Source organism: Lagenorhynchus albirostris, chromosome 12 (genome assembly GCF_949774975.1).
Source record: "Lagenorhynchus albirostris chromosome 12, mLagAlb1.1, whole genome shotgun sequence".
In the NCBI taxonomy this organism is placed as follows: Eukaryota; Metazoa; Chordata; class Mammalia; order Artiodactyla; family Delphinidae; genus Lagenorhynchus; species Lagenorhynchus albirostris.
Window position 1 is genome coordinate 13,156,115 of NC_083106.1, and position 25,611 is coordinate 13,181,725.

At 35.9% G+C, this 25,611-nt stretch overlaps 2 protein-coding genes and 1 long non-coding RNA gene across 5 annotated transcripts in view; 2 read left to right on the forward strand and 1 right to left on the reverse strand.

The window, feature by feature from the left end:
* The window catches only part of RGS17 (regulator of G protein signaling 17), a 28,330-nt gene extending 24,663 nt beyond the window's left edge, over positions 1-3,667 (forward strand). Inside the window, exon 4 of the mRNA XM_060168072.1 lies at positions 3,363-3,667. Coding sequence (XP_060024055.1) covers positions 3,363-3,551 — 189 coding nt within the window. The 3' untranslated portion in view covers positions 3,552-3,667. The remainder of the gene's footprint in view (positions 1-3,362) is intronic.
* The window catches only part of LOC132530723 (uncharacterized), a 118,966-nt gene that overhangs the window by 90,491 nt on the left and 2,864 nt on the right, over positions 1-25,611 (reverse strand). The window lies entirely within an intron of this gene.
* MTRF1L (mitochondrial translation release factor 1 like) lies at positions 11,829-24,960 on the forward strand. 3 transcript variants are annotated; one of them, XM_060167828.1, is made up of 8 exons: positions 11,829-12,114; positions 14,708-14,787; positions 16,628-16,811; positions 17,277-17,440; positions 18,986-19,103; positions 20,286-20,422; positions 21,176-21,349; positions 23,674-24,960. In XM_060167828.1, exons 1-8 carry the CDS (start codon positions 11,862-11,864, stop codon positions 23,755-23,757), a joined length of 1,194 nt encoding a protein of 397 aa, XP_060023811.1. In that variant the 5' UTR covers positions 11,829-11,861; the 3' UTR covers positions 23,758-24,960. The 3 variants fall into 3 exon arrangements, with proteins under 3 accessions (XP_060023811.1, XP_060023813.1, XP_060023814.1); XM_060167831.1 differs by having other exon boundaries at positions 11,987-12,005; XM_060167830.1 differs by lacking the exons at positions 21,176-21,349; positions 23,674-24,960 and having other exon boundaries at positions 20,191-20,420.

Sequence of the window (25,611 nt, forward strand, 5' to 3'; positions counted from 1 at the left end):
ATCCTAAGTAAAGCAGCTTCAGTAAAATTAAAAATAAAGTGGAAAAAATGGGAGAAAAATTAAATCATTATGTGTAAAAAAATTGTTCAAGGAATTAATTGACTTAGGAGGGTCTTTATGAGAGTAAAAGACTTTTAGTGGTAATTCATCATCTTCAGTACAATTCCACCGAAAAAATGTCCAAAGAGTCAAAATTTCCATGATGACTAGAAGAGGAAGACAGGGTCAAAACTTGGTGTGCTCCCTTTTGCCAATACTGACCTATTTTACATGAATTGGCTCCATTGCTAGGAAATCTATCAAGCATAATACTTAATTCAATTTGACCCAGGTTTTCCCAACCACACTAGAAAGATTTCTGTTTTCATCCTCCCCACTTTACCCCCCATACTGTTGTTGAACCTTTAGCTTTCATTTCATTTTCCCCCCAATTAGTTTGTGGAGTTGCTGGTGCATATTTTTATGTTTGCAAGCCACGTGCTTTTCTTCTTCTCTGTCTCCTACTCCCTGTGGGAATGGATGCTTCCAAGTTCATTGAGTCCTGTCACAAAGTCACTTATGCCTTCTTAAAGCTTCAGTTACCACCTCTCAACACTGCCAACATTTCCAGCACTGCTAAAACTGCCAGTTAAATGCTGCCAAGTCTCTCAGTGCCCTCTTGTGCCCTGTCCCACAGTAGTAGATCGTTTTTTAACTGTTATTGCTGCACTGCGTCCCTCCCTTCACCCCACCTAAATGGGAGTCTGTGAGGACTAAGAAAAGAATTTCCATTGCCCAAGGATAGCTCTTGTCTTGTGCTACTCAACTTTCTCTTCCCCTAGCATGAGTTCTTTACAGGAAACTCCTCAGTCCTACGCATTGGCCTTACAAGCCATCCAATCATGGGTGAATCCTAGGGTGACAATGGCTCAGGCCCATGCTGGGATCCACCCACACTATCTTGTATTATAGATGTTCCACAATCGAAGCACAAAGATGCTACAAGATGAAACTATAGACTGTTATGCTCATGGGGTTTATCCTTGTTGTTTGACCTCTCTACACTTCTTTTGACAGACAACCTTTTCAAACAAACAACCAGATATTTAGGAAAATATTTTATTTTTCAAAAGGAAATAGCAAATGTGTTTTTGTTACAGATTACTAAATGTTGAATGGTACTACTTTCTGTACTGCATTTCACTACTGTTTTTAATTAGCCAAAAAAATTTTTAAATTATTCAGTGAAGACTCAACACATTTACTAATTCAAATTATTTTATTTCTCTGTCTTCAGATACCTAATATTATTCCAGCTCCTGATAAACTGTTATCAGTTTATCACATGTTAAATATGTTAATTATACGTGTTAGGGAACATATATGTTAAATAGCATATATTTCATTATGCTATTATTTAAGAAATAAATGACCTCTTTATCACTAATCTAATGTTTCTCTCTCCAATGAAAGAAAAAGTTCCCAAGTTTGAAAGTAAGAGCACCATTTACAAAAATAATAGAATATGTTTGTTACGATTCACTTGACCATAACACCACATTTCAGAATAAGATCTATCAGTTTAAACTCCAATGTCAATATTTTCCTTTTGAGTAGAAAAACAAATGATATTTTTAAAGAAAAAGCTTAGATAAAAATTCTGTACTTTTTATTACTTGGTACTTGACGATGACCTCTTATGGCAGCAACACAGAGAATAAAATGCAAACGATCCATTTCCAGAACATCTTTTCTTTTTTCTTTAGAATTTAGAGAGAAGAATATATAGTTCAGCCAAGGAACGTTTAAGTTTTTCTCTATATAAGTTAGTCTAGCTACACCACAGAAATTGAGTCTGGATCACCATTTCCCGACACATCCTCCCCTAGCAGCCATCCCTGGTGTATATCAAGGAACCCAACACCACATGGGCTGTTGAGCTCAGGCATCTGGGGACACCAAATGGAATATGAGTGGCTTCCATCATTGGGACTGTTTCAGATCCCAGGCTTAGTCCAAACAGTGGGTGGGAAAAGAAGCCGAAACCAAAAAGGCTTTTGCAAAATACTTGTGACAAAACGTTCAGCTATAAATAGGAAAGGTTTGTATAGACTTGAGTACGTCATGAGACAAATAACTGTGGATCACAATGCCCTAGTCTTTGTTCAACAGTGAGAACTATGGACACCAATCAAGACTCTGAGGTGGTTTGCCTCTTAGAGGGTGTTGCTAACATGTCATTTCAGAGCAGACCTTACTTAGTTCTTTTCCCAGAGTGTGCATTTATTGGTATTTAATTTCCCCCCCTTCCCATTTCAACATGCTCTACCAGTTCCAATCAGATTAGCATTTAGGGAGGAAAAAACCAAAACAAAACAAAAAACAAAACTGAATCACTTGCAGAATCTAATTTCTTTACACTTTTCAAATAACACTGTATGATTAATGGGTACTCTGAATTCCTACTTACATTTCTCCTTTCAGAGATTGAATTTCAAGTAAATATTCTGCTTAATCTTTAGTACAGAGACCTTTGGATGTATTCCTAGGTATGGGCTACAGAGTGTCCTATGCCATGCCAGGTAGATAGAAGAGCTGAAGAGTGTGTGCTGTCGTTCTGCTCTACTCAGCCCTTCCACATTCCTGGTGTCCTCCTTCTGACACGGGAGGACTTGTTGGGATTTGAAACTATCAGGAATCAGCACTTGATATACGTGTTAAGTTTGGACAGAGAACTACTCTCTGCCAGATTTTTACCTTGTTCCATCAAGAGTTACCCCAGCAGTCTCATAATAGGAGGACGTCAATTTGTATTCTGGCCAGGGAATTCTCTAGCACCGCACCAATGAACAGAAATTGTCAAAAAAACTCCTGAGTGAATGCGTAGAAAAGATACATCCAAGTAAGCCAAGATCTCTGAACTAAAATTCTGGTTTAAAAGTTGGTTTTTGTTTGTTTAATTCAACTTTTGAAGGAGAAAAGTATGTAGGGTTATTATGTAACCTTTGAAAACATAACCTCAAGATTTTGGTTTTTTGTTGTTTTTTTGTTTTTGTTTTTGTTTTTTTTTCGGTATGCGGGCCTCTCACCGTTGTGGCCTCTCCCGTGGCAGAGCACAGGCTCCGGAAGCGCAGGCCCAGCGGCCATGGCTCACGGAACCAGCCGCTCCGCGGCATGTGGGATCTTCCCGGACCCGGGCACGAACCCGCGTCCCCTGCATCGGCAGGTGGACTCTCAACCACTGCGCCACCAGGGAAGCCCCTAACCTCAAGATTTTAGAGTTATTCTGTGAGGTTCCTCTGAAATGTCATGAATCTATACTTACTTAGTTGAGATCTTTTGAAAAAATATTATTTAATGTATCTGCTCTTATTTCTTTTTAGGTCAGCCTCGATTCTCGAGTTAGAGAGGTGATCAACAGAAATCTGTTGGATCCTAATGCTCACATGTATGAAGATGCCCAACTTCAGATATATACCTTAATGCACAGAGATTCTTTCCCAAGGTTTTTGAACTCTCAGATTTATAAGTCATTTGTTGAAAGTACTGCCAGCTCTACTTCTGAATCTTAATTTTTATTTTTAAAAAATCATTTTGGAGGGCTGGGATGAGAAATAAAAGTAGTTAAATAACACCTGAAACTGAGTTCCTGGAGAACTACAGTTTAGCATTCCTCAGGCTACTGTGAAAATACAACCATATGGTCTTTGTCTCCATTTTGTATCAAGGTTATCCATGGTTATGTTTGGAGAAAATACCACCTGAAACAATGAATTGCCAAATTAAGTTTGTTTCATTCAACACGCATTCTACTTGCAAGCAAACTGTATTTGTAGTCCTATGAACAGTCTCCTAGTGTATCCAGAGACTGCATGTGCAAAGTAAAACTGCTTCATTTGCCATGTAGTTGTTGTTAATATTTAAGCCAATGGCATAACTTATATCTGTATTTAAAGACTTTCGTGCAATATGGTCTTATAGAAATAATTGCCAAAAAGTTGGCTGTGGTTTGCATTTTTAAATATAATCTAAGACAGAAAAAGCCAATTTTTAAATTGTAACTATGATATTCAACATGCTATATACTGTGTTCAGTACACTAATTTTGAAGCCAATATTTCTGTACATGAAAAAAGAGCTATTTATCTGTTTGTTGGAAAATCCTAATGGGGAATTCCTCTGGTTGTTCACTGCCAAAACTGTGGCATTTTCATTACGGAAGAGTTTTCTTCATATATGTATATATATGAAGAAAAGAGAAAAAAAAGCACAAAACAATTTGAAGATATTCTATCTCAAAGACAAATCAAAGAGTGATATTGTTTTTAACTGTAATAGAGGAAAATGAATCTATGTATCAGATGTCCAATACTGTAATTAATTTATTAAAGACTGGCTCTCCAGTTCTAAAATGGTTGTGTAAAGTATGTACTTTAGCAAAAAAATAATAATAATAAGCTTGATAACTTAGTTTTGGAATATAAAGAAAGGATTTAATAAAGGAATGCCTATATGTAGCATCATAAAACTTTTGATGAATAGCATCTGTGCTGTGGCATATTTTCCTTGAAAGTGAAATCCAAGAAAAGCTAAGTTTTTAAGCAAGAAAAGTTTTATAGGGGTTCTCTAGAAGACAATTCTCTACTTCAGACCTTAACTGTTTTCACATAGTATCTTAAAAATGACTTATTTAAAAAATGTTAAAACCAAACCATTCTGATCCATAATTGAAAGGCAGTACAGTGCTCAAATCTTTTAGCTGCCGTATTATTTTTTATATGTACTACTAAATCTTTAAGACAAAAAATACTTGCCTGACATTGGCACGTACTTTTGACATTCAAGAAAACAGTATCCTATCTCGCACACACACACAAAAGTCAGTGTCATATTTATATCAAGGTGTTACATTTGAATATTAACATCCCCTGGAGGCTATTTTTTTAATCTTAATAAATATTGAGTAACCTAAAATGAAAGTTTTAAACATATTTATATCCACTAAGAATACTGGCCTTATATTAAGGATATTAAAATTATAAGTTTCCTTTGTCATTTTTTTAACTACCTCTCATTTTTTTAATTTATTAAAGTTTTTTTAAAAAAACCAAGTTTGGGGTTTTCTTTTTAACATTTATTTTACTTGAAAGGTTGACATCGTAATTTTCTTTTGCCATAAACTTAAAACATTTCAAGAATTGCTTTTTTAAGTGAATTTGATTTTCTAACTTATACAGAATTCAGGAGATATGATTAAAAGGGCTATTATCTATTCCCTATGCAAATATTTTAACTGTTGCAGTGTTTGACAAAATGGGATTTAAAAAAAAAAGTTTGCAGAGTAGAAAACAAAACGTTCTGTTTACACTGGCGTTGCTGACTATCCTACTATATTCAGCACTTTTAAATACATTATTTATGAAAATGTAGTTAAAATACAAGATAGAAAATATTTATAATTATTATTTCTTTTAACAAATGCGTGTTTCTGTCTGAAAGTGTTAGTGTGTTAAGACATGCTTTATCCATGTCAATTAGATATTTACTATTTGAACAATAGTTTTCAGTAATATGGTGAAAAAGATAGCTTGAAGATGTTTACAAAATGTCGTATTTTTTTCCTAACGAGTGAAGAAAAAGCTAAAAGAATAATCATCACTTCTATTGTGAAGTTTATTGTTCCTAAATTAATTTTTTTCTTGATTAGAATTGTTATGCTACTATGCTGTATACACATATATGTTGTAATATCATACTTGTTGCTGTGTTTGAGGCACATGACTAGAAAATATGTAATATGCTATGATACACTGCATGCATCAATCTTTTTAAATGTAGACTTTATATTCTTGTTTTTACTATATATGATGGTGACTTGCTAGTCATAAGTTATCTTTATAAGATACTTTGGACTATTAGATGAATTGTCTGTTTGACAATACCTTTAATATTTTACCAAATGTAAAAGATAAGGGCCCTTATAAAGAGTCCTAATCTCTAACTCTGGGCATTTGTAGTATACAGATTTTGAAGCTAGTATATCCTTTTGAAATCTGATTAGGAAGTTGTGTTGAGAATGATTCTAGAGTAGATTTACACATCAGATGTTACGTGAGATTTCCCTGCTAAATTCCTATTTTCAGGGGAGGGGAGTGTTTCTCTTTTAATTTCAAAATGTTTAAAGTTTCCATGTAAGAGTATGTCTGTGTACTTGCAACTCTACCAATTTTTAAAGTATGGTATAATTCCTTCAGTTTTAATTACAGAGCTATAATAAACAAAAAAAAGCCCTCAACTGGTGTCTATGCTACCATTCCAAGAGCACAATATTTGTTTTGGTAGAGTTTGATTTTTCCTAGTGAGTAAATTCCTCCCTGGGGAAAAATTAGCACTTTAGAAGGTACACTTTATATTTTACATTGCCAAGTTATCTTTGTATACTGTTAGAATCTCCTAATGCACACAGAAAGAGGTTAATGCTCTTTAAATAATGCCTAACTTCAGATGTGTCTATAATGGAAAGAAAAGTAGAGGATATAGATTATATATGAATATGTATACATATATTTATATAAATTGGAGAGGTTTCTTCAGAGATGGATCTTGAACATAGATCACACTAATAATGAATGCATGATGCTTCTTTACTCTGGATAACTCTTATGATGTTACCTAAAGGTAATACAGATGTCCCAACAGTGTTATAGGGCAGCTCTAAGCACAGCAGGTGCACTGGCAAGAGAACAATAGCAAAACACAATTTTGATATCAACACTATGAAGTGCAAAAATCAAGACCATATAATGTGGTCATTTTTTTTCAATTTTAAAATATGTACATAGGATGACCAGTTCTGATATTTGGTCATGGTGCATGGGGTGTTTATTCGTATCCTTTAATGCTGCCTAGATTCTTACTTGTGGAATGAAATGTGTATCATATATTTACCTGATAGTTCGGTTTTGCAAAAAGATTGTAGAAATAAGTAAATAGTATTTATTTATTAGGGGCAAAAAAATACACTTTCACCCCATTAAGCTGATTTAAAATAATATCTGATTCTTATTTTTTGAATTTATCCATTTTTTTCTATACACTTTTAACTTACATTGAAAAAAATGTCATATTGTAATTGTAACAAACTACATTTGCAAAAAATGTAATATACCAGATGTGTTGAGGAAGAAATATACAAGGAAGAAATTTAACATACAATCAGAAAATAGGAAAATAAGCCACCTAAAATTTCTTAGGTCCAAAATGTCTATAGATAGAACCCTGTCAAACTTGAGTTTTGAAAACTTTGCATTAGATACATTGGCAAATTATTTTGAAAAGTGGTAAAGATACTTCCAGAATTTTTTTTTGCCTGTGTATTTATGTTGACAGTTTATGACCTTAATTTTCATAGTTTTCAGACACTTATATTTGCATGCCCTTTTCAGTTTTTAAAAAATTTCTGACCAATATGTTTGTTCTCCTGAGAAAACAATACTCAATCTGCAAAAAGTTTAGTTATTCCTTACTTGCTGCAACTTCAAATATTTACCAATGAAACTGATACCAAAAACTTGCTTCGGATCTTCTCTGCAACACTCTTAGTAGTATCCTTGCAACACACAACAGTGCACAGAGTGATAAGTTTTGTTTCCAGATACCAGCCTTTAATTATAAATTTGGTTTCAAGTTATGTTTCTGTCTCATGTGACTTTGGGCAAATCACTTATCCTCTCTGAGCCTGTTTCTTTATCTTCAAATGAGGAATATAATAATTTACAGGATGGCCATGGGAATGAAATAAACATGGAAAGAGTGAAGTGTTACATATAATATTACTATTTTATCAAAGTTCTCCAGCTCAATAATAATTCCCATTTTCAAGAATGTATGTATTAAATGCCATTTTAATGCACTTTCCCCCGATTTTTTTCAAACTATACTTTAAAAATCTGATTTAATTATTCATTAAAAAATACAACCAAGCTTATTTTAAGACAGAGGAATATATGAATATGTTATTGCTTTGTTCAATAATGTGATTCAAAAATCACTGTTCTCAGTTCACCAATATCACACTGAAGTTACAAAGAAGTATGTTTCTTTCAATGACACACACACAGATATATTTAGATGTGCATATGCATATGTGTGAGTGCGTGTATAATATTGTAGGTTTAAATCAAAGTTTAAATAAGAGAAATCATTTGAAAATTTTATTTCCACAGGAAATAAAACATTCCCAAGGATAGGAAGAATATAAATATCAGTTAATTTGCCAAATAAATATGTGGTGGTTAGACGTAAAACTAAACTAAAAGAGATTGGCCTGTAGAAAGTATTGACTGGCACGGAACAGAAAGCATTCTTTTTACTATTAAGGTAGTATGATTTTTTAAATAATTTTATCATGAAAATATGAAAATAAAAGAATAAAAGGCAGTTGTATGTTCATAAAAGTTTTCATTAAACCTTTTATTTTAGAATAGTTTTAGATTTACAGAAAAATTCCAAGGATAGTATAGATAGAACCCATATATGACACACCCATGAAACATTTGTCACAATTAATGAAACAATATCAATGCATTATTAAGTCTACACTTTATTTAGATTCCCTTAGCTTTTAACTGTCTTTTTTCTGTTCCACGATTCAAGATGCCACATTACATTTAGTCATCATGTATCCTCTTAGCTGTGACATTTTCTCAAACTCTTCTTGTTTTTGGTAATCTTGGTAGTATTGAGGAGTACAGGTCTAGTATTTTGTAAGATGGCCCTCAACTGGAATTTGTCTGATCTTTTTCCCACGATTAGACAGGTTTTTGGAAGAAAAACGGCAGAAGTGCCATTCATATCACACCATTCAAAGGTACATACCATCATTACGACTTATTATTATTATTTTTTTTTTATTTTTTTACATCTTTATTGGGGTATAATTGCTTTACAATGGTGTGTTAGTTTCTGCTTTATAACAAAGTGAATCAGTCATACATAAACATATGTTCCCATATACGACTTATTATTGTCGATGCTGAACTTCATCACCTGGCTGAGGTAGTGTCTGTTAGGTTTTTCCACTGTAAAGTGATACATTTTTTAAGAGGGTATACTGGACGTAAATTTACTGGACATTTACACTGAGACAAAAATATTCTGAGCAGATTCCTCAGCATTGCTAGAAGGTTCCATTAAATGACTGCTAACCAATACTATGAAGAAAATATAATGAACTGGAAATTGATATGGGAAAGTAAAACTCCAAAATGGTGTTAGCTTGAACATTCACTTAAAGGAGGTGAAAGTTAACTTTTTCCCTTGAACTACCTGTATGATTACCTTAATCCTCTGCATCCCTTGGATAGTGAAGATTTTAGTTTTACTGTCATAAAAGGTAATCTAAATGGATGATGATTTTGCTGAGTACTTTTCTATATTGCCTTCCACTGAACAATGAACACTGAATACTGGAATAATGTAAAAGACTTGATGTTTTTCCCCCTTGCTTTAAACTATTTGTCATAAATACAGTGTATCTTGTATATGATTTTAGGGTGTTTGCTAAATATTAAAAAGTATTTCAATGTGTTTGGTTCTGTAAAATTTATATTGAACGTGTGTAATTTTTTCTACCATGTTCATTGTACTTAATAATCTATATCCATATCTAGGACTTCACCAATATTTATTAGTGGACCATAAAGAAATTTTGAATGCATGAATATAACTTGAGATGCCATGTTTGGTTATTTTGCAATGCCAGAATAACTGTAGGTACTTATAAATTGAATATATAATCCAGATTATTTTCCACCAACTTAAGTTGTTTTGGGTTTTTATGCCCCCTTCCTTGAATCTATTTTATTATTTTACCTATGTACAATAACAGACTTCCTGAAAATGCTAGAATTTTCAACATGTAATAGAATTTAAGCATGACCATAATGGAAAAAAATGCAGAAATCTCGAACAGTGTATATTTCTTTGAGTTTACAAAGTAAAACTAAAGCTGTTTTCATTTGACTATATTGTGGAAACCTATGGATATTATTGTAAAATGCACATGCGTTACACTGACTTTTTAAAAATGTTTTGAATAAAGAATTCACCAATGTATCCTTAGAAAAGTTACTGTTTCCTCATTGGTGTAACACTATAGGAGTAAAGGTGCACTTAATTATGTTGCTTAAATTGCTTACACATCTGAGGGAAAATAACTGCTGGCAGGATTCTTTACATTGTTCTATAAGGTTATCACTTGTTACATGTTTGCACCTTTTATAAATAATAAAGTATACTCTTGAAATAACTCGTTTTGAGAATTCAGCTGAGAGATTTATGTTGAGTTCAAGTAGCTCCCACAATTTCTATGCTTAAACTAATATTCAAAGTTGAGTTTAGACTTGGAAAAAAACTATTCCTAAAAGAGATGCAGACAACCTAATCAGTCCTGTTCTATACTCGGATTAGAATTTTTTAAATTGGGTTTGGATCACTTTTAAAGCAAAACAATTTTATAAAGTAGTGTGGCTTAATACACATTCAAAGTGAAAAAAGATTTGAGTTAGTTGAAGCTTCTAAGTAGCAAAACCTATTTTTGTTCTATATTATTTGGAGAGTCAGCTCATTCTACTTTGCATTTGTATATACAGAGCAAAGAAACGATGCAAGCTCATTTTATAAGAATTTATACTTAACCTCAACAATTCTGATTAGATAACTTAAGAATGACTTAACCTTGTCAAGGGCTCCCGTATTTTACCATTTTTTTACAAGAATAAGTAAGAAGATTTTGGGTATATTAGGTCTCTGTACAGTTACACCACCACTTAGTAAATCCTGCTCAAACCAGTTAGGTAGTGGGAGTTCCCAGATTGGACGTTCAGCCCTTGCATTCTCAGGCCTGTCTAGATTGTATTATTCCCTCATATACATTCCTCTGGTAGGCTATGAAAAGGTCTTTTGAAAAATGCAAAAGCATTATACCAGTAAACTTCAGTATTCCTGGCACTAATCCACTCTCAAGTTCGGGGGTGGAGGTTGGTGGTTTTGTGGGGACGGGGCTAGCGGAGGAGGGGCTCTGAAGGCTTTGCTGGGCTGTGATTAGTTGCAACACGGAACGGCTCAACCACCCTAAAAAGTAGCTGAGTAACAACGAATAAGTGAGAATGGGCATGAGACTCGATGTGGAAGGAAGCCGTTTTAAAGCAGGTAAATTAAGTGGTAGATAAAGGGCAGGAAAGCAGACTGCTAAATCACTCCGTGGTTGTCTTCGAGTCTACTTGTCACGTCTTTGTTAATACGAACCTTAACCACCGTCGAAAAGAGAAACATGAACAGGAAAATTGGAAGAGTAAACACACGTACACACTGATAACCATCCTACAATTCGCTCTTGGAGACGACAGTCCAGGCTGGCAGGAGAGAGGACATCCGTGCTGTGACCTCAGCCCCTGTAGGGGACAGTAGGTTGGCCCCCGTGGCTGTACTTTAAATCCTAAGAGCCTGGCAGACAAATCTTCGACGTCAGAAAACGTAATGACAACCTATCGCTTTCTCCTTCCGGTCTAACACTCCGCCCCAGCTCGTTCAAGGAGGCGTGTCTGACCTTGCCTTTAGAGGAGGTGCCCGAGGTCTCTCGGACCCTCCCCTATCGCTTCCAGCTCTGCCCCTCAACTTCCGGCCTCCGCAAATAATACGGCGTTTAATAATAATTGGCCGGAAGTTCCCAACCAGGCTGCCGGGAGGCCCTTTTAAACCTGCGCGTGCGCCAGACGGGGCTTGGCTAGGTCTCGCCCCTATTGCCGAGCTGCACGGTGTCGCGAGACTTGCTCCGTCCGGAACTTCCGGCTCTTGTCCGCTTCGGACGTCCGGCTGTAGCTATGCGGTCAAGGTTTCTTTGGAGTGCTTTTCAGTGGGCCCGGCAGGCTGCTGGCCCGGCCCGCCGACACGTTAGCTGCGGTAGCCTTCCACTGGAAGAGCTATTCGCCCGCGGCGGACCCCTACGGACCTTCCTCGAGCGCCAGGTAGGGTCTGAAGTCCAGTTGCAGGTCAGGCGGCCTGAGCTGGTGGCGGTGGCCAAGCTTCTGAACGAGAAGGAACAGGAACTGCAGGAGACCGGGCACCTGCTACATGGTAAGGGCCGGGCCTAAGGGAGCGGAATTCAGAGCAGATTCTTGACTCTTCATTTGCCGTTGCCACTAAGCCGCTGCTCAGATGTCCACACTCTCTCCGAGTCTGAAGTCTTTGCTCGGTTGCAACCCTTTTTGATTGCATCAGAGGTCAAGGCATCTGTATGTGAGTTCTGGTCCCATCCTCTCCTTGGGCTCCCTTGACAGTGCTCTGCGCCCTTTTACAAAACTTAAGTTGACCTTTACTGGTTGCGTATTTAATAGCAGGAGATTAGCTCGCCAGACAAATAAGGCACTAGTCCTGTTATGGGCTCGAGAGCAGTGTTTCTAAGTGTGGTACAGGGACCACCCGCAAAAGTGACAGGAGAGGTTCGTGCTAAGTAAACCCAGACTCGGAATCTGAGACCTAGAAACATGCGGTTTTAACAGATTTCCCAAGTGATTCATGTCCATTCGAATCTGGATGGGGCCTATGTTTCTGCATTTGCACAAGCTTCTGGGGATGCTTAGTTGCTGGTCTGTGGCCCACACTTTGGAAAGGCTCTAGAGAGGGTCACAATCTATTGGGGGCAAGAAAGTTAATTATAATACAGATAAGTAAAAATATTTATCAATAAAGACCTAGGAGAGCAAGGAGAACTTGTTGGGAAAGACTTGTACAGGGATAAAGGCCCACCCTTAGATGATTTAATAATAATTTAACCTTTATTGATCCTTTGCCATATTCCAGGCTTTGCTTAGCTTCCTTTATCTAACAACTCATACAATTCACGTAATAAATTATGAAGTAGGTTCTATTAGCCTCATTCAACAGAAGAGGAACCTGAGACATAAAGATAAAATTACTCAGCTCGGGTGACACCGCTTGTAAGGAATGGAGCTTGGATAGGACTGACCCCAAATCTCATGCTCTTAATCACTGAACTCTGTGTTAACCAAGAAAGGGGAGGTTGGAACCATTTTGTAAGGGGGCTCAAGTACTAACCTACAAAGTTTGATTTCATCCTGTTGGCAGAAGCCAGCCAGCAGAAGCTTTCAGATTGGGAGTGAATGATAGGAATAGCTTTCTTGCTTCGGAATCTTGATTGGTGGCAGTTTAGAAGCAGCCTGGAATAGGACTGAAGATGCCATGGAAAATGGGAGACTAATGCAATTGTATAGTTAAGACATAGTATCCTTTGGGAAAAAATTAAATTGGTTTCATTCCTTAAGCCAAGCTTAAAGTCCAAGTAGCAGCCACAAAGCCTTAATATTAAAAAATATATTTTTATATTGATTACATGTTGAAATTGGTAGTGTTTTGGGTATACTGCATTAAATAAAATGTAGTATTTAAATTAGATTACTTCTACACTTTAGTTCCAATCTCCTTAGCCTTACCAGAACACTGCGTTTCAGAGCTGAAAGGCCCCTTAGAGATCATCCAGCTCAGATCTTTCATTTTATTCTCGAGATTACTGAGACTCAGACGTTAGGTGTGTTGCCCTAAGAGAACCTTGGTGGTTGAACTAGGGCTAGAATTCATTTTTCCTTTTTCTAATTAAGCACATTTTACATTTCATCAAATTCTTGCCAAAATAATTCCCTGCCATTCCACCAACACTCCCTATATTCGCCTATCTCAGTTTTGCTGTTTTCATTCTCTCTCAATTCTTTCCTTTTTCTGCCCATCCCCCAAACAAACAAAAAATCCTTCGGCATGCTGTTATTTTAGTATTTAATCACTTAATGTTTTAGGTTATTTTTTGTGAGTTTTTCTCCCCTAGAATAATATAAAGAAAGTAAAATGATCTAAAATCCTGCCTTGAGGGCAGGTCTTAACATATTATCCCCAGCTCCCAGCATAATTGGCTGTTAATACATGAATAAACATTCCAGCTGATAGAGTTTGTTCTTTCAACAGAAACAGAAAATTGTAATAACTAAGAAAATTTCCGCCTGTCTCCTTTCTATAGGCTGCATGTGGTCCATAGGATAGAGGAATGAGGAGGTATATTTTGTACAGTAAAAATGAAAACTGAAAGATGAAATAAGAATTAGGTAAAGCCTGAGAGGGAAGACCACTTCATGTAAATATTCTGTCAGTATTAGGCTGGGTCTAAATGTTTATTTAGGTGGACACTTTTATATTAATGAAGCATTTACTAGTAAGACAAATAACTTCCTACTTTTTAACTCAGTTTTGGTCTAACTGGTGGTAACTTCTCTTCCCCTTCCGGTCTTTCTAACTAGCTCGGTGTATTCATTTGTTATTGTAGAGTCTGAGTTGGAAAACTAAAAGCATATTTGTTAATATGAATGTTTTGGGGAGGCAGAATTATAGAAAAGCTTTGTAGCTTCTTTATATTTTTCTATAGAGATTCTTTTTATTTTGAAGATATACTTTTGTCATCAGGAAAAACTTAAAAAAAATTTTTTTTAACTACATGCTTTTGAAAACTAATGCATAATATGCTTTAAATTAATAAGTTATTAAAAGGACAGGATAATTGTTATTTTTCCCTTAAGCTACAATAACAATAAAACTATTACCCTGAATTCTGTTAGCAATTTAATACTAATTAAGGAAAACTTAACCTGCTGCCTTTTTTTCTTAGATGAAAATGAAGACTTAAGGAAACTTGCAGAGAGTGAAATAACTTCATGTCAGAAAGAAATAGCTCAATTGAAGCATCAGGTATGGTATTTGTGCAAGGAATAAAGCATCCGTGCATGCTATTACTTCTAATGTATTTTATTAGAAGTTTATAAAAGCAAGTCAAGAACTAAGCAGCTTGCTAGTATTTATAATTATAAACTGGTTTTTAAAGAAGGAAAAAGCATACTCCCCATGGCCCTGTTTTTTATCATACTAAAAGGATTGTATTGATAGAACTCTGAAAGAAAGATGACTGTCACACTAATAGGATTTGCCAGAAAGGCAGTGAAATGTTGGTAGTATATTTTCCTTCTTTTGTTTTTTGAAGAGAGGTGAGGATGGGGATGGGCGATGAGAAGAAGAGGTTATGGAGTGACGGTAGGAGGAAGCAGGAACATTTCTTTATCTTTGTGGCTCTGACACTATTATAGTGCCAGCCTCGAATAGGCCCTTAGGATTTTTAAAATGGAATTGCATTGCTTTGGCTTTATATCTAGGAGAACAGCAGAACATATGGAGTTAGACGAAGGATCATGAAATTAGATCCACTCTTCATTAATTCTGTAAAGCATAGCTTAAAGGTTTACAGCAGATATATCTGGAAATATAAGTGAAAGAACATGATAAGGTGAGGAAGGATCCTGGAAAGGAGGTGCTTAATTTAGAGATTCCCTTTATCCAAGTGTAGAACTTACCAAAAATTAATGTCCCCACCACCAGTCTAGAAGAAAAGTTCCACTATAGAGTGAAAGGTTTCATGTAGCTTGCCTTCTACCCATTTTCTAAATTTTTTGTGACGTAGAAGGACATACGTATTAATGGTTTCTGTTCATTGGCTAGTAATTAACAGATGTAAACTCTATCATGTTAGTTCAAGATTTGAGTGGTCACATTCTATTGGCACAGGCCAGAGAGATGGAAGAGTAGGAAAGCAAGTATAGCTCCTGACCAACACAAAGTGATACTTCAGAACTCGGGTAGCCTTGGGTTCAAATTCTGGCTCTTCCGCTTTCTAGCTGTAGGATACTGGGCAACTAGAGTTAAACTTCGTTTTCACTTCTTAAGGTGGAGCTGTTAATAGAACCTGCCCAGGATGTTTTAAGAATTAAAGTACGTAGAGTGCTTAGCAGAGTGCCTGTCAATATTAAAGAACCCATACATGTTGGCAGCTTTTTTTCTTAATTCACCTCATCTAAGAAGTCTTTTTTCTGTATCTCCTTAATAAGTACATACTGCAGTGTGAAACACAGAATTGTAATGAAAGGAAGACTGATGTAGGCACGAGGGTCTGAGTTCTTGTGCCTGTTTGGGCAGTAACTAACGCGTGGCTCTTTAACGAGTCATCTCGCTTCTATTCTCATTTTCTTTTACTTGTAAAATGAGGGAATTGGACCAGATCTTCTCTAAAGGCCTCTCCAGTTCCAAAATTGCAAGTTTCTCTTCCATGTTAAAGAAGCTTAGAAAAAAATACAAATGCAATTTGAGTGTTTTTTTCCTGCCATACTAGGCTATAAATTTCCAGGGACAGAGCTAGAATCTTTTTGTATGCTGTACACAATATAATGTACTACTCACAGCAAGCACTGAATTATTAACTGAGTAGAGAACAGATATGTATACATGAACACCTGAAAGAAACAGAAACACCTGTAAGTGTCAGCTGAACATATATAGCATTTATAATGTAGTTATAACATTAATATTTTTGGAAATTATGCATTATATGGTTCTAATTGGCAAGATAACTGAACAGTAATCAGCAATATTAAATTATTTGCTTAGGGAAACTTTAAATTAAATATTTCAAATCCTACATCTAATCATTGAGGGTTTTTTTTAAGTCTTAATTATAGGAGGGGTGATATTTTTATATTTGCAGATTATCTTACTTTTGGTTCCCTCAGAAGAAACGGATGAAAGTGATTTGATCCTGGAGGTAACTGCAGGAGTTGGGGGTCAGGAGGCAATGTTGTTTACCTCAGAGATATTTGATATGTATCAGCAGTATGCTGCATTTAAAGGATGGCATTTTGAAACCCTGGAATATTTTCCAAGTGAAATAGGTCAGTAAACTGTTTTGAAAAAGTATAGATCTAATTTATCTATCTACATATATTTTAGGAAAGGGTTGGAAAGTTCATAACTAGGCTTTATAATTTATAAGGATGCTTAAGTAGTTTTATGCTTATCATTTACTTAATAATTTTGAATGCAAATATATCAAGTTTGAAATGGCCTATAAAACATTAGTCATTCAGTACTAACCACTGAATGACTAATAGTCTTTTAAAAGTGGTCCTTTAGAGGTGTTACTGAACAGTTAACACCATAAATGCTTTATGTTTAATAATTATATGAAATAAAGATATTAAGTGAATATCATAGACTTGTTAAAGGTTTTCAGTATGTTTTATAATCAATATGATTATATAGCTCTTTTAAATATATTTCAAGATGGTAGAAGTGATGGTCAGTTGTTATAAATGGTAGGAAAAATAAAATAATTCCCTTTTCCCAATGTTTTCAAGGTGGCCTTAGACATGCATCTGCCAGCATTGGGGGTTCAGAAGCCTACAAGCACATGAAATTTGAAGGAGGTGTGCACAGAGTACAGAGAGTGCCCAAGACAGAGAAGCAAGGCCGCATACACACCAGCACCATGACTGTGGCGATCTTACCCCAACCCACTGAGGTGAGGCACCACAGGCCCCTCTCCTTAGAATCCTGGGACCAGCACAGTGCCTCCCCCAGAGTAACACTCACTTTACTGAATTGAGTGTCTCTTTTGCATCATGTATTTTGAGTTGTTTTTACAAATACATTCTCACAGTCCAAAAAGTATGATTTTAACAGCAAATGGTAAGAATTGAGGATATATAAGTGATCTAATCTTACGTTGCCTATTTATTATTTTTTCTCCACCACTAAGCTTCAAGTAGCTATTTTGAGACCATGTACAGGAGAAACGATATTAAATAGAGTTCGAGAGTGATTACCTTTATAAAGACTTTTGCTTTGTGTGACTTGTTCCCAGAACATTAACAGCGAGAATCCTGTTTTGACAAAGGATAACTATTACTTAACAAAATTGCTGCTTTATAACCCAATCATATTAAAATGGAAATATATTGCTACAGTGTTCATAATGAGTATACTTTATTTTCACAGATAAATTCTCAGACTGTATAATATTTTTAAGGTAGCTTAGTTGGGAAGTTCTATTTTGCTTATATCCCTTCTGCTGAAAAGTGATAGGAAATATATGACTTGTTTTTCAGAATGGAGTATGAATGATTTGAGAAGGAAGTTTGAGTGTTTCTCTCTAATAGGGTTAATGGAGTTCCTTTCTTCATGTCTAAGTTTTATGTGAAGCCTAGATGAGCAACAGAACAGTTAAGGGAGAGAGTGAAAGGGGATAGATGGGAGGAGCCACACCTAGATATAGTCACTTTGGCTTAAGCATCTTGGAGATGTAAGGAGTTTTCAGAAAAAGATGGAGACTGAAGACTGAGGTCCATATGTCATCTCATTTCATTCTTCCAGCAACGGTAAGAAGGAGCCACCCAGGGAGACATGGAGGGCCTGTGAATGATAGGATTCCTGCTCCTGGGGTTGTGGACATCTCACAGACTGGGCTGTAATGGTTCATGAAAGAGCTTTTTAAATGCAGTGCTTTGGATGGTGACTCGCAGGACAGAGCATTATCCTGATGTCAGACCCCAGTGTATTTATGAATTGAGTCTATACCCTTGACTTCTTGGCCTTTAATATTTCCGTTTGTCTCTCCTCTGCCTCTAAATATGTTTAAATCCTCCTTTATTTAAAATTAAACAAAATAAAACCTTCCTATAGTTCTTAAGCTCGTGTCATTTTTTTTCCCCTCTGCTAAAGTCTTTTTGCACTCAAATCATTTAGCTATTATATTCACATTTCTATTACTCACATTTCTGAGTTCTGCTCTTGGTAAGAAGAGGGTAATTACAGAGAAGTCCAGTTTTTGAGGATGAGGGAGGGTTTGTTTTTCTTTTACCTTATGTTTTGATAATGTGCTCTTCCAATAAGAAAAGTTTAAAAAATGGTATCCTTCCAACTACTTTCTGTTCCTAAAATTAAACCTTCTAAACCTTATATAAATTCTATACATGACATGTGTTTATATTTATAAATAGATAGTTCTTCCCTTTGAACAGATCATACATGTAATTTTTTTAAATCCCAACTTTTCTCTTACATATAGATTAATCTGGTGATTAATCCTAAAGATTTGAGGATTGATACTAAGCGAGCCAGCGGAGCTGGGGGGCAGCACGTAAATACCACGGACAGTGCTGTCCGGATAGTTCATCTCCCGACAGGTATGTACTTATTTCTTCAACATAAAACAATGAAGAAAGAAATCGAATTCTGAATGACTTGATTAATTTTCCACTGACACAGGTTGTCAGTTATCAGGAATACAGTTGTTATTTAATACTTGATTTATCTTGAATCCTTAGCTGAAACTCTGCAGGATAATTACAAAGCCAGAAAGAGGGAGGGATCTAAGCCCAGGTAATTTCCATGTTAGTGACTATATCATTAATTTAAAAAAATCCTCACAATGACGTAATATCATGGGTTCTTCTTTATCAAAAAATGGTCTAAATCACTAGTTCTTACCCTTTTTTGGAGGGAGGAGGAGATGGATTCCTTTGAGAAAATGAAAGCTTGGACCTGCTACCCAGAAAAACATGCTTATATGCAAAGTTTTGCAGGTAATTTCAGGGGCTTCTTTCCATTAAGTCCATCTGCAGACATCTAGGGGTTCTGTCTTAATTCTGGACAGTAAGGCAATGGAGCTATGACTCAATATTCCTTAAGACTTCAAAATACTATTAGTGTACAATACACTAGTATTAAACGTGTTTTTACTGTTGATTTACATGTGAGAAAGAGCATATGGTTAACAGACCTCCGTTGTCTAGAAAGAATACAAGAACCGCCTACTGTAAATGATCTCAGTCATAATTCCTGTTGACTGAGAGTGGCTGATGGGAGTGCTGGGGTCATTTTCTTCTTTTTTAATATGAGGAAATCCTCACGTTAAACTTGAAGATGATGTCTTATGTAATACATATTATATAAACAGGAATAGGAAAAAAAGTGGATGGAAATACTCAAAAATATTAATAGTGACTAACTCTGGTAATAAGCTTAACTTTTATAATTGTTTGTATAATGAGTAGTTATTACTTAAAAAAAAATTATGGTGACTAGCTGAAAGTACCAGAAAATAATCCATTTTAAATGACTAATGCTTATTGTTTAGTATATATGCCTTCAATATGGAAATACTTTGAGCTATAACTCAAATTTTCAGTTTTCCGATAACTGTAAAAGTTACTTGTTAAGTTTACAGTCTTCCTTTTTTATATTAGAGTCCTATTTTTTCCCTTTATAAAGGAAGAAGAAAAAGAATGAGAAGGAAAAGGAGTATTCCTTGATAATAAATGAAGATTTCTCTATTAAAACTCTTTAATTCTCATAACACTATTCAGGTGTTGTTTCCGAATGCCAACAAGAGAGATCTCAACTGAAAAATAGAGAGATGGCTATGAAAAAGTTACGTGCAAAACTATACAGCCTGCGTGTAGAAGAAGAAACAAGTAAACGATACAATGCTAGAAAGATTCAGGTAAAACTGAAATCTTACAAATGCTTCTAAAGGATAAAAATATTTTTAGATAAACAAGGTTTTGTATGTGTTAAAATCACTTCAATGTATTTGTCGAAATTAGAGTATAATTCAAGTAGCTCAACCAAGGGCTATACTTGTTTTATAGCAATCTTACACCTCTGCCCTGTTTTTTATATTCAGAGGTGTCTTTCTCATTCACCAAAGTTATTTTAAAAAGGTATATGGAATTCCCATTCATTTTGAATCCTTTGAAAATTATGGAAGAAAGTTGCAAAGCAAACTGAACTTACTTCCTGTTTGTCATTTGACTTTATGTTAACTCCTTATTATAACTTTGTCATCACTGATGACAACCAGATTAGTTCGCAGAGGTTATATGTGTTCAGCTATAGCATCTGAATATCAGCTGTGCGCCAGGCTGTGTGTGTGCACCGTCACTGTGCAGTAGGTATTGTCTGTATTTTACAAACGGGGAAAACTATAGAGTTGAAATAAACTACCTGAAGTCTTAAAGTATTAAATGGCAGAGAGAGGATTCAAAATTCAAGTACTAATCTGTCTGACTTTAAAGCCTATATTCTTTTTTCTCTATCAAATTCCCATGTTACTTGAGGATTCAGAATGTTTAAAACTTGCTTCTTAACGTTGTAAATTATAAGCCAAGAGCTTAATCTCCAGGTAAGTTAAATTTGTAGGTTTAGTTGCCCTGAATTTAACTGTATTTCATATCTCTTTTCTTTTAATATATAGATTGGCACTAAAGGAAGGTCAGAGAAAATAAGAACATACAATTTTCCACAGAACCGGGTCACAGATCACAGAATAAACCAGTCACTTCATGATCTTGAAGCTTTTATGCAAGGAGAGGACCTACTGGATGAACTTGTACAGTCATTGAAGGATTATGCTAATTATGAATCTTTGGTAGAAATTATTTCCAACAAAGTTTAAGCTGACTTGTTATTAAAGACTTGTATAGCTTATGAAAATTCTATTATAGCAAGTCACATTGTGTACATACCAGTATTCTCTTGAAACACATGAGTTAACACAATTGGGAGTAACATGTTTTTAATACATAGGTAATTTATATGAATCGTCTCTCAATTTATTAGTAAAAAGTATTACAATATAGTCATGACTCTGGTTGTACATTTTGAACTCTTACAAGAAAGGAAAACAGTCCTTTGTTTTATGTAAAATATTTAACGAATGATCAGAAATTTGGTTTAATTCTTAAGGAAAACTTCAAACATAAAACAGTAGAAATATGACAGTAATTATTGTTATTAGTCAAGGTTCTAGTCAGGAGACAGAAACCATACCTTTAATTTGAACAGGGATAATTTTGATATAAAAAATTAACCAACGATGGGATTAGCTATTAGGAGATAAAAGGTTACTACTCTAGGACTGAGAGAGAATACCCAAGGAAAGAATACCCTTGGAAAGGGCTTCCCTTCCCTCCAGGTAGAGAGTCAGGCCTGTTGGGAGAGTAACGCTGACTAGAAGCCTAGGCACCCTGTGGCCCAGCCAACTTGACACATAAAATTAACCATCAGTGTCCCAAGAGCACCCCTGGCAGCTGTGCATAGAGACAGAAACAAAAGAAGCCCCTTCCTCGTGCACTGCCTGTCCACCTACCCTACTGACAAAGCTTAACGTGGTACCAGCCGGCAAAGGAGAAATGTTTATAGGTCCAGCTCCAGTATCACAAAGTAAGGCAATAAATCGGTAACTGGCACAACCGCACTCGTTGCTCAGCTTCAGTAATTGAAGTTATAAATATGTTACACTTCACCCTTAAATATTTCAGCTTGTATGTAAAAAAAAATGACACTGTTCTACTTAATCATATACTATCATCACACCTAACAAAATTCACAGTAATTCCCTAACATCTTCAAACACCCAATTCAAGTTTTCCCCAGTTCTCCCCGAAATGTTTTAACTGGCTTCTTCAAACCAGGATCCAATTAAGAATCACAGATGGGAATACGTGATTATATTGCTTAAATTTCCCTTATTCTAGAACAGCCCTGCCAAACGCTGCCCCCTTTTTTTCATGACACTGCACTGAATTTTCATTTGAGAAGGCGAGACTATTATGGGTCACGTCATTTGTTCCTCAAGTCACAGTAGTTCCTGCAAACTGGAAGTTAAGAGCTTAAGACTAGGTTAGTTTTGCATAGTCCTTCCCTTTCCTGTGACTTGGCATTTTTGTCATTAAAATATACAGTTAAGTAAGCCAGCCTGAATGCTCTGATATGCTAAGATGTATTAGATTCGCTAAAAAATGACTTCACCCTTGTGAAATAAGAATTTGTTGAAAGTGAGCTTAAAGCTAAATCAGTATAGTCTTTTTTTCTATCATAACATTTAAAAAGTTGTTCTTTTTTCCCTGGCAATCCTGGTTATGATTAGCTTTTTTCTGATAAGCCTGACTTCAGAGAATTGAGCCTGAGAGGGAAGGCGAGCACAAGAATGTCTGCCTGAAGCTGTACAGCTGGTAAAAGACTTCTTGGTGTTGAGAGCAACAGCAAATAAAGTAGTGTGCTTGAGAAATAGACCCCCCCCCATGGTTCTCCCATGGTGTGTGCTTCACTGCAAAAAGCAGTCATAAATTCAAGCTGTTTAACTACAAAAAAGGAAAAGAAACAGGACATGTCAGTTACCCCATAAAAAAAGTGAGAAAAGCTAGAAATGCTGGCTCGAGAATATTTTGAAAACATGAGGTAAATGAAGAACTACAATTATGAAGAGCTCTACCTAGTGGATGATGAATAAATGTCAAATTTATGGTAGTTACAACAAGGTGGGATTTCGAGAGAAACAAAAGTGATTTCACTATTAAGGTTATATGATTGAAATGTTAAAGTATTAGGAGACATTTAACTCTCAAAACTGCACATTTTTTCATGTGTTTGAGTCAACAGTATTAATTTTTATAAACGTACTACATAAATTCAAAACTACATTATTGTCAGGCAGTTGTTTCCTCTTTAAGTCAACATTTATTAGCCAAATTCCCTTTAAAGCCCCAGCATGTGCTAAATTTCAGAGTAATTTTATATTGATAATTTCTCACCTTATTGCTCTAAAAGGGAGGTGTAGAAAAACCATTAAAGACAGTTAAGAATTTAAGCTGGCCAAAGGTTATCAGATACATCAGAGAATTTTAATTTGAAGAGTATCCCTCTACCCTGTAATGTTCTGCTCACGAAAGCCATTCTGTTCTGCCTTCACAGGAACAGCAGATGAATGCCCCTCTTAGTGACCTAAGCAACTCAAGAATACAGCAAGACGTGTCATTGAGCAGTCATCATCACTGAGCACAAGGCCCAATGCAAGCCTGTGTCTCCCAGATTTACCACTTTCCCCTTGGGTCTTTTGGTTTCCTTTTTGAATGAAAGGGACACAGCTACAGGTTATTAAATATTACAGTATACTGTTATTCAATTTCTCTTTACCTCCTTTAACAGGTAATAATTAGAAAAGTTGCACTGAGATTATGAAAGGTCTTGAATGTTGTATTTCATTCTGTGAACAAGGGAGAGCCAAAAGTCTACTCATTCTGTCCCCATCCCTCTCCAGTCCCTCCCTCTCTGCACCACAGGAAAAGAAAGTGTGAGAGCTGTACTAATGAAGGTGGGAAAGAACCTTCCGTGAATTTTCAAACTTCCTGCCCATTAGAACATCACAGTTGGTTAGAAAAAAATTATCATAATACTTTGGTAATGTTAACAGTATAACTTTAAGATATGTATCACCATGTGCCTTATGAACACCTGTGGAGTAACTTGACAAATTCTGGTCTGTGAACTGACATTGGCTTACACTTCACTAATCTAAATTAGTTATTCCTGTATGATCAAATGTAATTTTTGGAACCCAGGAAAAGGTAAGAATAGAGCAACAATTTTGGCGTGAAGCTTACTAGAACCCTACGTCTAACATTTTAAGGGCCTTAGAACTTTGTAGCTGTTTGCACAAACTATGCATCTACACAGCTACCTGAATTATAAAGCACCCAATGTCGCTCCCACCTGCCTTTGCCTTCCCTGCCCTCTCTTCCTAAAACACACAATTACCTCTACAGACTTCAAGGTCCAACCCAAAGGGAACTTTTGCACTATGCAGAGTCAACTGCTCTTCATTAGTATTCCACAGCCCTTTACACAACAGTATGAAAACACTTATGGCAAGGCAGTAAACTCACTGGGTTACTCCTGTCTCAGGTTTGTGTGCGTAATAAGGAAAAGGGAAAGGGTGGTCAGGAAATGGAATGTATTATTAACCCTTTCACATCATTTCATTAGTGGACAAAACTGTTTTCTTCATTCTTGTCTCTTCAACACCTAACTTCATGGCACTAAAAAGATGTCTAAAAGGCAGTTAGATCTAAAATTATTTGTCTAGAAATCTGGTGTATTGTTCAGGAAGAACCAAAACTGAACTTCATTTCAAAACGGCCTACAACATCAGTTAATCAAAACTCATTCAGCCAGAATGGAAATTTTAAAGACGTATAAATAAAAAATCACTATGTCTAAAATGAAACGTCATATTCCTCTATAACCCGTTTCTCGTTGTGTGATCTCAGTTTCTTTCACGGCACTACCATTCTCCCTCTCTCAAAATTAAATTGTAGTCATCGTCGATTCCTCTTCCTTATATGCAGTTTACTGTAACGCCTACTCTCCTAAATACCCTAAACTTCACTGATTCCGTTACCACCACTATGGTCCACAATTGCTTCTCCCGGACTACTTTAATAGTCCCCTGCATCTTAACTCTAATTCAGATCACACATACATAACTGCCAGATTCATCTTCCTAAAATGCAAGGCTCTGATCTTGTCACTCTTCTACTCAACAACTTAATAGGTTCCCACTGCCTCCCAAATAAAACTCCAACTCTGAAGTATGCACGCAGCACATCCATATCCCTACCAGCATCCTTTCATATTAGCCCACTTTACACACCACCCCTTTATGTCACATCAAATTAATTTTTCTTGATAAACCCTCCTGCACTTAAGCTTGCCCCCATTTTGTTCCTATGCCAGGGAAGGCCACTCTCCTCCCCATTCCCTTAAAAGACATCCCCAACAGCAAAGGTTCACGTCTAGAGGCAACCTCACTCCCCAGGGGATACGTCTCTATGTTTGGAGACAGTTATCACA

What these genes read in the sequence shown, in the direction of transcription:
- MTRF1L (XM_060167828.1), top strand. Translation starts at nt 11,862, where the DNA reads ATGCGGTCAAGGTTTCTTTGGAGTGCTTTTCAGTGGGCCCGGCAGGCT. An exon ending in GACCGGGCACCTGCTACATG is followed by an intron (nt 12,115 to 14,707) that starts GTAAGGGCCGGG and finishes TTTTTTTCTTAG; the next exon opens with ATGAAAATGAAGACTTAAGG. An exon ending in GATAGTTCATCTCCCGACAG is followed by an intron (nt 19,104 to 20,285) that starts GTATGTACTTAT and finishes AACACTATTCAG; the next exon opens with GTGTTGTTTCCGAATGCCAA.